The following is a 13,846-nucleotide window of genomic DNA, read 5'->3' on the forward strand; positions in this document are numbered from 1 at the left end:
GGCCCAGTCAAAGACCACGTTTAAGCCAAATTTAACATTTGCACTAAGACATGACCACAAACGCTTCCTTTTTCATTGCAAGAGAAGAATGGACAAACGTTTCAGTCTTCAAACATACAAAGCTGGTAAATGGATTCACTTTAAAGATTTTAAAGATTTGAAGCAGAAAAAAAGATGTTCTGCAAAGTACTGATTTATGGAAGGATGAATATAAATGCACACTACACTTTTCAGATTTTTTAAAACTTGGAAAGCGTGCTAAATTTTACTCTCACTATACAATTACGTACTAATTTGTGTTACTCTGTCACCTAAAATGACAATAAATACATTAAGGTCCCTAGACCTGTATACCAGAGTAGGTACGAGCCTTTACATCCAAGTTTTTAAATGCGAAGGCATAGATGTTGTAAATCTCCTGTTGTCACACAAAGTGTGCTGAAATATATGAAATTATTCTTGTTAAAAAAATGACGTACACTATATGAATAACCACCGTAGAGCTACTGTTTAACCTAAGAAACCTTTTTTGTCTTTGCATCCATTCTTACAAAGTTGGCGCTCCAGTTTGACTTAGAAAAAAATGGAAAGAACAAACTGAGGAAGAGTATAAAAGTTTGACTCACGCCAGTCTTGTCACAGAGCCGCAGGGTGTTGAAAGAACCGACGGCAAACATTTCTCCATCTGGGGCCCAGGACAAGGAGGTGATGGGGTAGTCCTGAGAGGTCGACGAGTGAAGCAGACGTCCGAAGCTGTCCCAAACCTTTGGAGGGAGCGCAAACTTTAGAACACAAAACAACAACCTGGAAAATAGTGACCTTTCCAAAGGTTGGGGTGTATTATGAGCTGTAATGTTCCCATTTGTTTGTTCTGCAGTGGAGAAAGGTTCTCAGCATGCAAGACTTTTATTAAATGTTTACTTACACGGAGCTCAGTAACCTTCGTAATTAATAAAGCACTTGTTGCTTCTCACATACTGCTTTGTTATGTAAACGGGTACAGTTCAGGTCACTGAATGCATTTTTGATTTAACTGGGAGCTTAATAGGACTAATACCGATATTCAGTGTGTTGCTCAAAATATAGCAGATCATTTGGCAAAGTGTCCAGAGCTGTTAAAAGTCTTCAGAGCTTCAAATGAAAGTACAAGAAAAAAGTACAAAAGAGTTCTCACATAATGATTTGCTTTATTTGTGGAAAAAAAACTATGAAATCCAGCCTGTCCCTATGCGAAAAATAGGGCCAGTATCCCTGGTAACTGGGTGCATCACCCTTGGCAAACAATGACTGATAACTGGTGACTTTAACATCAACATGGAGGAATTTCAGCCCATACTTCTTTGTAGAATATCTTTATTTCAACTTGGAGGGGTTTAGAGCATGAATGTGTCACAGCAGCTCTGTCACATTTAACTCCAGACTTTGGATAAACCAATAAAAAAAAATAAAATAAAAAATAAATAAAAATTAATTTTGCTTTTTTTTGAGCTGCATAGAGGTGAACTAGCCAGATCAGATGACTTTCAGCACACCACACAAAGCAGAAAAATCTCATAAGATTATCTTTAGAGACATCATACGCATCCTTAAGATTGTCAAAGGGGAAGATCGAATCAAAAATTTGCCTAATTATCTTGCTGTGCAAACCAGGCTAAAACCAAGCATGATGTTTCTAACATGAAGGTTAAAACCAAGTAGGGGATTGAATTCCGGGGTAGTAACGCCTCTTTAAAAGTTTCAAGGATTTATGTACATGCATCTCATGAGACGAGAAAATATGACACACTGAATAATTCACTGAAACAAGATGAGATTGTAGAAACTTTAAACTGAGGTATTCACTGTAGAATACTCAGTTTGTTTAATTCTATTTTTACAAAAAAAAGGAAAGATTTCACAAATTTAAAGCTGTGTTTTAAAGCAGCTCTGATCAGTGCAGGTCTGATTAGACAAATCATTTTAAATTTTACACTGGAGATAATCAAAGCAGACCAGACACATTATAAACTGTTAAATGTCCCTTTAAATAGCATCAAAAGGAAACCACAAACCAGAGGAAAACATTTTTTAGTTAGGGGCTAACAGTTAGTCATTCACAGTGATCTCATTGTGGTCAGGCATTATTTCTATCCTGTCACTCTGTGCATTTGTTGTTGTTGGTTTTTTTTTAACAAGGATTCAAAAAGCTGCCAAATAAACAAGAGGTCCAGGCATTTTCACAAGGAGTTTACATTAGTTGACTCAGTCAAAAATAATAATAAAAAAAACTACATCCTTCCTTACTTCAAAATAAGAGTCTGAAAAGCAGATGCAGTGTCGAGGCTAAAGCACTCGCTTTCATGCTAATGGTGCATATTCATTGCTTCTTCCATTAATCACTTCCATCATAAACCCACAAAGAAGATATCCTGCAGAAATATAACTTTTCAAAAAAACAAGCTGACAGTGCGGGATGTCAGGAGATGTGGTGAAATGTAGACATTGTCAATATGCATATAATCTATGTCATAGGTTTTCTTCAACCATTATTTTCAAAACAAAAAAAAAGTATTTTTCTATGTCCTTTTAGATTTTGTTTACTGACATATGTCACCACATCACTCCCTGAATTTGTGAAGCCAGGTTGACCTTACACAAGTCAAGCAATGCTGATCTTTAACAACTTTCTTCCCCTCTGTATTGGTCAGAAGACATGGAGATGATAGGATGAGATAGATAATCTATGAAAAGAAAAAAAATTGAGCTCCTCTGCCTCCTGCCTGTGGCCCTGCTGCCATCTGCAAAAATACATCACTCGGTCAGAAACAACTAATACGAACCGGGAGGATGGCGTTAGCCCCGTTAATCGTACTTCCATATGCGCTGTTACGCTAGCTCTCCACAGTGGAGCCTGTCATGAATGTGAAGGCTAGTTAGCATGGCCACCAATGATAGTGGATAAACAGTTTTTCTGAGACAAAAGTTTCTCTGCCATTAGCACAATAACGTACTAGAGGACGTACTAGAGCATGATTGACAGCGCTATGTTTAATCAGAGCACTCCTCCTGGCTCTGATTGTCTGTTTCTGATTGGCAGTGGTGTAGTTCTACAGATGGCAATAGGACATAAGGGAGGAAGTGAAGGAGACTGGTTTTTTCACAGATTATCTGTCTAATACAACACTGTCAATTGTGACAATTTTAACATGTAAAAAAAACAAAAAACATTTTTTATAAAAATTACATATTGCTGCTTTAAAAGAGTAGATGACGACTAGGGTGTCATGAGACCAAGTGACACCACGTCTCTTGATATCAAAACACTCAAACAGTAGTAATGAGTTAATGTGACTTCCTATTTATCCACACATTGAAATGTCTGCTTTAAGCTTGAATCTCTCCTCACACTTTGATGTAAGAAACGTTGTAATTCTTGAGTTTTGTTGACAGACTTGACAAAAACATGAAGGAAGTATCAACTTGTTACAGGTAGGTGGTTAAGGGTCCTTAAGTTAGGAAGTTAGGATCTCCTTCCCAGAATCCAGTCCAAACTACTCTAAAGAGCTATTTCACTATTTTTAATGCGACTGAACCCAGTACCGTCTACAGCCTTGTTTAATTAGCTGGTGGTACACATCATCAGTGACTTAAACACAATAACTTTGTCTGTTTTTATGAAAATTTAGTTGAAAATGTGAAAATCACAAACCTTATATTTACAATCTTCTCCACCTGACAGGATGAGGTCATTGACTGAATTCCAGTCCACCTTTAGAACAAGTCCATCATGAGCCTTCCACTAAAAGGAGACACCAAGAAAATTATTTTTAGCCAGACACTATTAAATCATCCATACAATATTTTTTGGCTGTTATTTTACCAGAACAACAACAACAACAACACCAAAAGAATTGATCAAGTTTTGCTTGCACTTTGTCCAAAGAAAACATATAAACACAAGAGAAACTGTCATGGACTTAAGTCACTAAACTTTTATGAAGTTTGGTAGATTTTAATGTATAAATCAGTCTACAGATAATATTCAATTCTAAAAATCACAGGCAAATCCATGAACGTGTGTCACTGCCTTGGAAAAGACTTTAAAGAGGATCTTTCAGAGGTCTCTATTAATGTTGATGGTGCCTTCCATCACTGAGTTAAGTCTCAGAGGGGGTGTGAGGGAGAGGTGATGAAGTGGCACTTTTCAATGTGTGTGTGTGTGTGTGTGTGTGTGTGTGTGTGTGTGTGTGTGTGTGTGTGTGTGTGTGTGTGTGTGTGTGTGTGTGTGTGTGCTTTCACTCGTATGTCTGGTAATGGCCAAGAGAAAGCAAAGCACACATTAAACCCTCCCCTGTTTATCTAAGGTCCCATGTGCTGTTCAGCATCGAGAAGAATAATAAACAAACACATACATGAACAAGAAAAATTCTCCCAGGTGTGTAAGGTCATCTATAGAGTAATACGTTAGCGGCGAATGTGCATGGTCATTAATTTACTGATCCATCAGGGGAGCCTGAAACTTTGCTGCAGCAAAGAAAGACGTCTATTTATTTTCTCGCTGCACAGCGTAGAAAGCTGGACAGAAAGTCTAACAGCTCCACTCAAGCTCCTGAAAATCCATTATTGGACAAATGAACCGGTTTAACACTGCTGAATATTCACTCTTGTACATGATGTTAACCTAAAAAAAATAATAATAATAAAAGTTTGTTCACAGCAATAAAAGCAGCGTGTGTGTGTATGTGAATAACAACTTGTTGAAATAAATCAGAAATAATAATAATAATAATTTTTATTTTTAAAACTAAATAAGAGCTGTTGTTTTTCTACTTGTTTATTTATTTCACTGGCATGAAACAACTTGACTAAATAATTCCCACAATTCAAAAAGTTGAGTATTTGGAAACTTTACCTTGGAAGAGAGTAACACTTTCTGAAATCAGAGCAATAAATACGCTACTTCTAAAACTGCAGTTTGTGCATAACTACAGAAAAGTTTTTCTAATGCCTGAATTTATTTCTGCAACTGGTCACAGTGCAAACGTTTGTGTACATTATTGGGATTTTATGTGGAAAAAACTTGAGGTATTCTGCATCGTAAAGGTGGTAGAAAGTCATGGTTTTCAAAATGTCGAACACATAACATCTGAAAAGTGTGGAGGGCATTTTTTCCAACCACCTTTATTCTGACACATTAGATTAAATTTAGTGCCACAAACGGGCTTCAAAAAACATTTAATCTTTAAATATCATCTGTGTTTTATTCGACCCATTAAGATTTCAGAGGTTTGTTTGAGAACATTTGGAAATAAACAGCGCTGGGAAAACCAAGGAACATAACAAATTTGAGAGATTCAAAGCAAAGTTAGGTTATACAACAATAGCTCCAAACATTTTACAGGGCACACTGTAAATAATGCACCACTCCTGGTCAACAAAAACCAATCAGAGCCACGAGTCTTAGTGATGACAATAATGCCTGTGTACATGCCGCTCAATATGCGGAGAAAGTATTTACCGTTACCATCATCGGTGGCCATGTTAACTAGCCTTAGCATTTATGACAGGTTCTACTGTCAGGAAGAAGAGAGCAACGGGGAGGATGTGGGCAGCATGCACACAAGAATGATTGACAGCATCCTCGCTTTAACTGGTTATTTCTGATGAGTGGTATATTTCTGCTGTTAGTACTGGGAGCACTGGGAGAAGACAGAGGAGCTTAATTTTTTCACACATTATTTGACTTTTATTATATGATCACAACATAGCGACAGTTTTAAAAATATGTAGAAAAACTGTTACATACTACTTTACTTTAACCTAATACAAAAGCAACCCACATGTTTCATATTTTAATTTGTAAAAAAAAAAGAAAGAAAAAGATCTTAATGATAATTTCACTTTCCGTAAACAATTATGTCCTACTTTGTGCTGGTCTGTCACATAATATCCCCCAACAAACATGCAAATACAATGAAGTCTGTGCTTGTAAAAAGTTTTAAGACATGACTATATTTGCAGTGCACCGTTTCTTTTTTTACTGCTCTCTTTAAATAAATAAAAAAAAACATAAAACCACAACAACTAATTTATTCATCCATCCATCCATTTTCTTGCACCCTTTTTCCCTCAGTGGGGTCGGGAGGGGTACTAATTTATTCATTTGATAAAAATAAACAAAGTAGCAAAAGGCTGTGAACCTGAATGACTTTGGTGCTGGGTTGCAGAGGTTTGATGATTAGCTGCCTTCTTGATGTGTAGAGTATTCTGTCAGAGTCCGGACCCCAAGCAACCGAATAAACAGGACACCCTGGAGAAGACGCAGACATGCAGACACAAAGGATTTCATCCCAAATCACAAATACTGAAAAAAAGAACCAGGCTTTCAACGCATGCAGACTTTTTGACTTTGCTAGGACGAGGAAGCTCTCTCCCCGCTCTCTCCAACTAGAACTGATTGGCCCTCTCGAAACGACATGACATGTTCTCTGAGATCTCACTCCATTTGGTCTTTCTGCAGCACACTTTACAGGAAAACCAGCTGAGAAAATCAGTCTAACTTTCACATTAAAAGCATGTGTGTGCACGCACACATATACACAAGCTCGAGGGAACTTTCTTGTGAGCTTGTTTTGATAACTTTGAGGGGACCAAAGCCATTGAGAAAAACAGATTTAGCCATAAAACAAAGGTTAGGAGTTAAATTTAGGGTTCCTACTAGAAACTGGTTCAGGTTAGAGTCAGACTTCCTGGTTTTTAAAAGGTTAAGGAAATGCATATTATGTCCCAATTTATGTTAGTGTTAGACAACAAAGTGTGTGTGTGTGTGTGTATGTGTGTGTGTGCGTGTGTGTGTGTGTGTGCTTCAATTTGAGTTGTGGCTGCACACGTGTGAAGGGGAGGGGTGACTGACATTTAACCTCACTCCAGGTGCGTGCGGTTTCTCAAAAATGCCAACTGGTCACGTGAGCTGAAAATCTGACGGAGTCGATGAGAGGAGTTGAGACAAGTTCCTCTCCCCCCGCTCCACTCCACGCCCCATCTCGCTCAGTTCCAACCTCTTCCTAGAGCTCGATTTTAAAATGGGTCAAAGCAAACCAAAGAGAACAGCCCACTCCTGCACTTTCTGCATGTCTGCGCGCGCATGGAAGTGTGTGAAGAGAAGCAACACCTGCAGCGATCTCGGTGCCATGTGGCAGGCTGTGTGTGTAAACTACTAAATCTAGGTGCTCTGCAAATCTGACAGCCACCAAGCTAGCTGCTTGGACTCAATAACTACAAACCAATGGGAAAATTGTTCTTTAACCACATATTGCTGTTTCTCTGCCAAGATTTAAAAAAAAAATTTTTTTACAACTCCTGTCATCAATCAGGAGTGTACCATGCGTTCCTCAAAGCATATTATATCCACTGATTTTCTTTTATTGTCCATCCCATGATTAAAAAACTGAATATTTAATAAGTCAAGCTGCATAATGAATCAATTAAGAAGCAATGACGAGGAGAGGAGCATGTCTTTATTGGTTTTTAATAAAAACTATAAAACTTTTTTAACTTTAAGGCATTTTTTAATAAAGAAAACCACATGACTGGAGAAAATTGCTCTGCTCTCATTCATCCGAGCTCGCTTTCAAACCAAAAGACCTAACACGTACACACAACCACGCACCGATCTCTGTGCAATGACATGGCTGTGCAGCGCAAAATAAACGAAATTGCTTACTTTTCAGTGTGTAGTAAGCAATTCGGTAACAGTCAAATATTGATAGAAAGCAAAGCGAACAGCTGTTAGAGTCACAAAAAGCGAGTTTTACACACAAATACGGCAGATTTACTGAAAAATGTGCTACTTAGATTTAGGCTGTGGTGTAGGACTCTGTGTCACTTGTTGAAGCTCAGCAGTAAAGACATATGAAGCTCATTTACTGATCAATCACACATACGGTAATAATATATTTTTTTACAGTAGAGAAAAACCAAGCAGCAACTCTTATTAGTTCAAATACTCCTGTGATTTACATTTATCACAAGATTTTCTGTTTTTATTTGTAAATAGCTGCCTCTCAAATGCACCAGCTGAACTTTTTTTTTACATTTTTTGCCCCATTTGCACCACAAGCTTCATTCTATGGGGATTTTCTGAGTAGCGGAATTGAAACCAATGTGTCATTGTGAAACGGAAGGGTAAATGCACATTTTTTTCTACGCTTTTCTCAAAAATAAAAATCTGAAAAGTGTGGCATGCATTCGTGATGAGCATTACTCAAAACTTTGTAGAAGAACCACCTTCGAGTGAAGTTACTACTAAAGCAAATATTTTGGAGTATGTCTCTACCAGCTTAGTAGGTGTAAGTTTAAGCAAAAATACCAAAGATTCTTAGGTCTGGACGTTTACTAGTTCGTTCTAACATATTTAAACAAAACATTTCTACTATCGCTCTGGCTGCATGTATAGGGTCATTGTCCTGACTCAAAGTTCATCTTCGCCCCAGTCGTCCCTCCATCCCTGAAGAAGAAGATAACTCCCACAGTATGATGCTGTCACCACAGATGTTTCATGTGTGGGCGGTGTGTTCAGGGTGAAGTGTTAGTTTTCCTACCACACACGCAACGCTTTGCACCTAGGCCAAACAAAAATCAGATTTTGGTGTCATCTGATCAAAAATGGCGCTTGGCAAAACACAGCTGATTAGCTTTCTCGCTAAAGCGATTATTTTCAGCGATTAAGTCAAATGCGACGGTTTTCAAATCGACCTCGTGGGTTTAAATTTTCTTTTAAAGAGGCATATTTTAAATAAAGCCAGTTTCTTCTTTCAGTAGCAAAGCATCTTATTTACAGGCTCCTCTTCCACTCTGTCAAATCTCCAATTAGTGTGACAAATGGCCAGGATGACGTGGCTCTGGTAATTGTGAGAAATTAGGTTTAACGTTTTGCTCAATCCTGATGTGATTATAATTTTTTTGGACATAAAAAGGCTTTTTCAAGCTTTACCTTGGCTCACTAACGTGGAACGCAGCATTCCACTTTTTGACCAGATCTTGATTTGTCCATCTTCTCCCGCTAAGTAAATAACAAGAAAAAAGCGAATCACAGGACAGCTGATATGACTGAGTTTATGTTTTATGAAGATTAAAAGTCCATTTTGGAAACAGAAATGAGTCCGTGGTGCCTCCACCTGTGAGTAGAGCAGTTCCGTCGTAGTTCCACCTTCCAGCCAAAACAGCCCCTTTGTGCGCTTCCACACTCTTCTCGATGCGTCCCATTTTGGAAACCAGGTGGAACTTTCCTGTTAAAAAAGGAAACCGCTCAGTAGAATCCTAAAACATAACATGAGGAACTAGAAATGGTATTATTAAAAAAGATGAATGGATGGTCCATTGTTATTGTTCTTGTATCAAACAGATGGAAAAGAACAAAAAAGCTAAAGAATTCATTAATTCAGTAAAGGCAAAATCAAAAACACACCTAATAAACATGGTTAAGAACAAAGCCACTTTTCTCCGATCGGCTACATTGCAAAGTTAGAACAGGAAGCAAATGAGTACAACCAAAAGATTTCTGCTGGTGGAACTTAAGCAATTTTCTGTTCCCCCAGACATGAAAGGGTGATCAGGCATGGAGACAGCTATTGAAGACGCGTACCCAACATGTACTTTGTGGTGGTGTATATTAAAAATTCTGAATGTAATATGTAATTTCTGGTAGCCTATAATTGCAAATCAGCGTGCTGTAGCTCTCTACCATTTCTAAATTTGGAAACCCCAACAAAAGTGTATATTACTGCAGGTAGTCACTATGTGTACTCGAGACTTTAAACTGAATTTGTTAGGTGCATCTTTTAGTCTTTTGGCAATAGGCTATTAGCATCTCATTAAATACAAATGTATCTATGAAGTTCATACATTCACATATGAACCATAATAGCGTCTTAAAAGCCTAAGATTTGGAGTCTGTAGTGCTGTAGAGGTCAGATTCTACTTGATGTTTAAAAGAATAGGGACAATCCTTGTGTTTTTCTCAAAATCAGATCCGTATCCTTGGTGCAGGAAGTGGTCTGGTCAAATCTTTTACAACATTTTAGTGATCCAAAAGGCTCTGAGTAAAAATATCCTCAACTCTCGAACTCTTCCACATTTCATCATGCTAAAATCCCAAATATTAATGTTAATGTATTTGATTGGGATTAAATTTGTTGCAACAAATTGCATAATTGTGAAGTGGGAGGAAATTCAGAGTTTTTTATTTTAATAAGGATAAAAAAATATATATACATATATTTTTTTTGTAAATTTCCCTTCCTCTAAGAGCCCTTAAGAAAAATCACAGTGGAATCAACTGAATTCAAAAGACAGCAAAAAATAGTTAGTTAGAAATAGTTAGTTGAGCTGACCTGCACTGAGGTGACGGTATAAATGCATCTGTTCTGTGAAGGGCTCAGATGTTTGCTAAAGAACATTAGATATCTAAAAGCGTCACATTCAGGACAATCCTAGAAGCCTGTTAGAAGCTTTAAAAGTCTTGCCACTGGTGTACAGATTCCCCTTTCAGCAAAACAACAACCCTGATTAAACAACCCGCAGCTAAAAAAGACATTTCTGCATTAGAATGGACCAGTCAAATTCTCGACCAAAACTCCATTCACAGACGCTCTCACTCTTGTCTGATTGAGCCTTTCTTCTTTTGCAAAGAAAAAGGGGGGGAAGTTTTAGTCTGTATTATGTGCAACACTAGTATGGATATACCCAACATGCAGTTGTTGTTTTTCTACAAAGAACTGACTCTGGACCCCTGGGTACAAAAGCATGCCAAACTTTTCAGGCTTTTGTGGGATACAATTTTGAAAACTATCATTTTTATTCCACTTCACAACTATGCACAATTCTCCATCACCTAAAACAACCTAAAAAAAATTCTGACTTTCTTGGTCTACAGAGTGACAAAATACAAACAACATGTTTAAGGGGTATGAATAGAGAACATCTGACAAAAAATTTTGATTTATATAATATTTTAAAAGAAGCATGAAGGTTTGGTTCACCATTTTCATATTTTTAGCAGTATCCTTAGCAAGCTAATATTTGTGCAACTGCAAAATGACAAAGACTACACAAAAATTGCAAAAGTGAATCGTAACGGGGATGAATCATAACTTGTCTCTGGTCTGCCAGAGAAAATTGCTGCTTCAATTTGTGGGTGCGTTTATGCAACCCTACACTGTCATTAGAGATGTGACCACACATTGCCTGTCATAAAAGTGCATCCACACGCTTTGTGTTTGCATGTAATATAGAATGAAGAAGAGATGCGCAGAGTCATGTAACCCTGGTCTTGTAGGCAACGGCGATCGATGTCACCAGATTTAGTGATAGTAAAAGAATATAAACTGCAGTGTGAGCAAGTGTCGCTATGAATATAAGACGAAAAGTATTTGGTAATACAAAAAAGAAAAAAGTGACAATTTAAGAATTTGAGTCACAACTGAAAGCTTTGACTAAAACCCATGTACTAATATTTGTTTAGTACCAATTCAAACAGATTCTAATTTTCAGAAACAAAGCTATACGGCCTGCGAGAGAAATTTTAAAGAACATAAAGACTCACCATCTGTGCTGGTGAGGGCAGAAATCTCTGCCTGGGTCTGCTTCTTGGCACCAACGGTTTTGGGGAACCAGTGCAGATCAACAGGGTAAATGTCATCTGGCAGTCGGACCACCAGGCCGGTTTCATTGGTGAGCAGGTTCCATTTGAGAATCTGGTGGTCCTCGCTGCAAGAATACAGCTCATCTGCTGTGGTCCAACCAACACAACTGACAAGCTCCTTATGTGAAATACTGTTAAGAACAAGCAACCCGAGTTCGTTATTAGGATTTGAGTGAATGAGTGGCTAATTTGAGGAAACAAACTGACTTGGTAAAGGGTTTTTTTTTTTGTTTGTTTTTATTCAAAGGTTTTCATTTGGACCACAGATAAAAACCAGAAAAAAAACTCCATACAGATTTTTACTGGGTAGCAGAGTCAATCTAATTTATTATACATGTCTTTATTAGGCAGAACATGAATGCCTGACACTCGAAATATTTACGAAACAAATATTTGGTCCAGGCTATCTATTGTGATAGCAAAATATCAAAGAGTAATACAGCAACAGTAAGTGTGATTTTCTATGTTGTGTGGTTCTAACAGATGGATAGAAAGACAATGTGGATAAGATAACTACATCTTCTTTTCTCTTGCTTTAACCTGAATGCCAGTGAATATATAGACATATATTTTTTGTAGTTGAGATGGTTATTACAGGGTTTCTACAGGTAGACTATAGGCTAAATTTAAAAAATTTTTCCACTACATGTACAGTAACCTTCTTAGAACCTTTTATTGATGGGTTCTATGCAATTGTTAAAACCCATTAATTCAACATAAACCCAGTAAAATAGTCACTTTTTATTACATGGAAGCTAACAAGAATGTTTTGATATTATGTACCCATAGAAACTGTAACATGTAAGTTTTAAGGGAATATTTTTTTCCAGGGGTTAAATAAAGGTTAAATGTTTGCCTATAAACTCCTTAGGACAGGGCCGTATAGTACCCTGAATCAATAGCCTTACAGATTTTTGTCAGTGTAATATTTCCTAAATTACTCACACAGAACCACAGCAAGTTAAAAATTGACATTGCCAAACGATTTCTCAATTTCAATTAGTTAATTAAAATTCAGTTAGAGACAACAAATCAACAAATGTTCAACTTAGGTGATTGGCTTACTAATGTACAAATTGTATACTGGTAATACGGTAGGCTTTACCTATTTTAAAGGCCTAATTTTGATCAAATGTAAAACTTTAAGAAATGACACAATACTCTGCTTCAGTTTGCTACCATCTGAATCAGAGGGTCTTCTTTAGTAGCATGCTTATTTTAAAAGACAATATTTTAATGCATGACTAACTATTAAATCTTTATATTGTTATGTAATTATATTTTAATAGATAAACATTAGCAGAAGTAACGTTAATAGATATATCTGGAATCATGTTCTCTGAAAAACAGTAAAAATAATTTTCAATTATGATGTTGTGTCGTCCGGTGCGCACATTTCAGCTTGAAACCAACTCAAAAACATTACGTATTAACATCACATAAAGGATATGTTTTGGTTCCTTCAGCAACGACGTCTTCAGCCTCATTTTTACTCTGTTGTATCCTAAAGGGACAAAAACACACGAATGATAGTACTATTGATAAACAGATAAAGACTATATGAAGCAGTTGGCTCAATGAAGCTCTGAAAGTAAAAAGTACACGAATAAAGACGTCAACATACCCTGTTAATACTGTAACACAGCCGTTTGTATGCGCCGACAGCCCTAACGATGAAGGAGGTGTGCAGTTGCTAAGGTAGCTGTCACCGTTGCTAACGTGTATCCTGCTGGTAACCGTCTTCAGAAATGCACGGCCATCAATGTGACGTTATCGAATTTACTGCAGGACGGTAAACGCCACACATGTTGTTCAAAATGATGCGATAAGTCAATGCAGTACAAAGCAATCCCATCCTTTACCGAGCAGTAATATTTACAAAACGGGCTAACTTTTGGTAGCCATTTAATCAAGAGGAGAAAAAGCTTTGAAGAAAAAGTGTGCTATCGCGAGAGTTATAACTCACGTCTCCACACTCTGACATTTTCAAATATTTTAAAAATATAGATAAGTTTTATTAAATAATTCGACTTAATTAATTTCGCCCAGACAAGTGTCTCTCTTACGTTATTCGCTTGTCCAGTAAGTTTGATGCATTTTCATATGCATATATTAACTGTTCTGAGAGGCGGGTCTGCTGTAACCAAGCAACCGTTTGAATTTTCC

The 13,846-nt window shown here is 37.2% G+C and overlaps 1 protein-coding gene across 1 annotated transcript in view; it reads right to left on the reverse strand.

The window, feature by feature from the left end:
• Nucleotides 1-13,824, reverse strand: part of ift80 (intraflagellar transport 80 homolog (Chlamydomonas)) — a 53,845-nt gene extending 40,021 nt beyond the window's left edge. The window contains exons 1-9 of the mRNA XM_081614600.1: nucleotides 13,747-13,824; nucleotides 13,305-13,462; nucleotides 13,128-13,184; nucleotides 11,582-11,800; nucleotides 9,156-9,266; nucleotides 8,972-9,040; nucleotides 6,180-6,289; nucleotides 3,689-3,778; nucleotides 627-764 (exon numbers count right to left, since the gene is read on the reverse strand). Coding sequence (XP_081470726.1) covers nucleotides 627-764; nucleotides 3,689-3,778; nucleotides 6,180-6,289; nucleotides 8,972-9,040; nucleotides 9,156-9,266; nucleotides 11,582-11,800; nucleotides 13,128-13,167 — 777 coding nt within the window. The 5' untranslated portion in view covers nucleotides 13,168-13,184; nucleotides 13,305-13,462; nucleotides 13,747-13,824. The remainder of the gene's footprint in view (nucleotides 1-626; nucleotides 765-3,688; nucleotides 3,779-6,179; nucleotides 6,290-8,971; nucleotides 9,041-9,155; nucleotides 9,267-11,581; nucleotides 11,801-13,127; nucleotides 13,185-13,304; nucleotides 13,463-13,746) is intronic.
• Nucleotides 13,825-13,846: the final 22 nt, after the last annotated feature.

Source organism: Poecilia reticulata, chromosome 13 (assembly GCF_904066995.2).
Source record: "Poecilia reticulata chromosome 13, P_reticulata-male-v2, whole genome shotgun sequence".
NCBI lineage: Eukaryota > Metazoa > Chordata > Actinopteri > Cyprinodontiformes > Poeciliidae > Poecilia > Poecilia reticulata.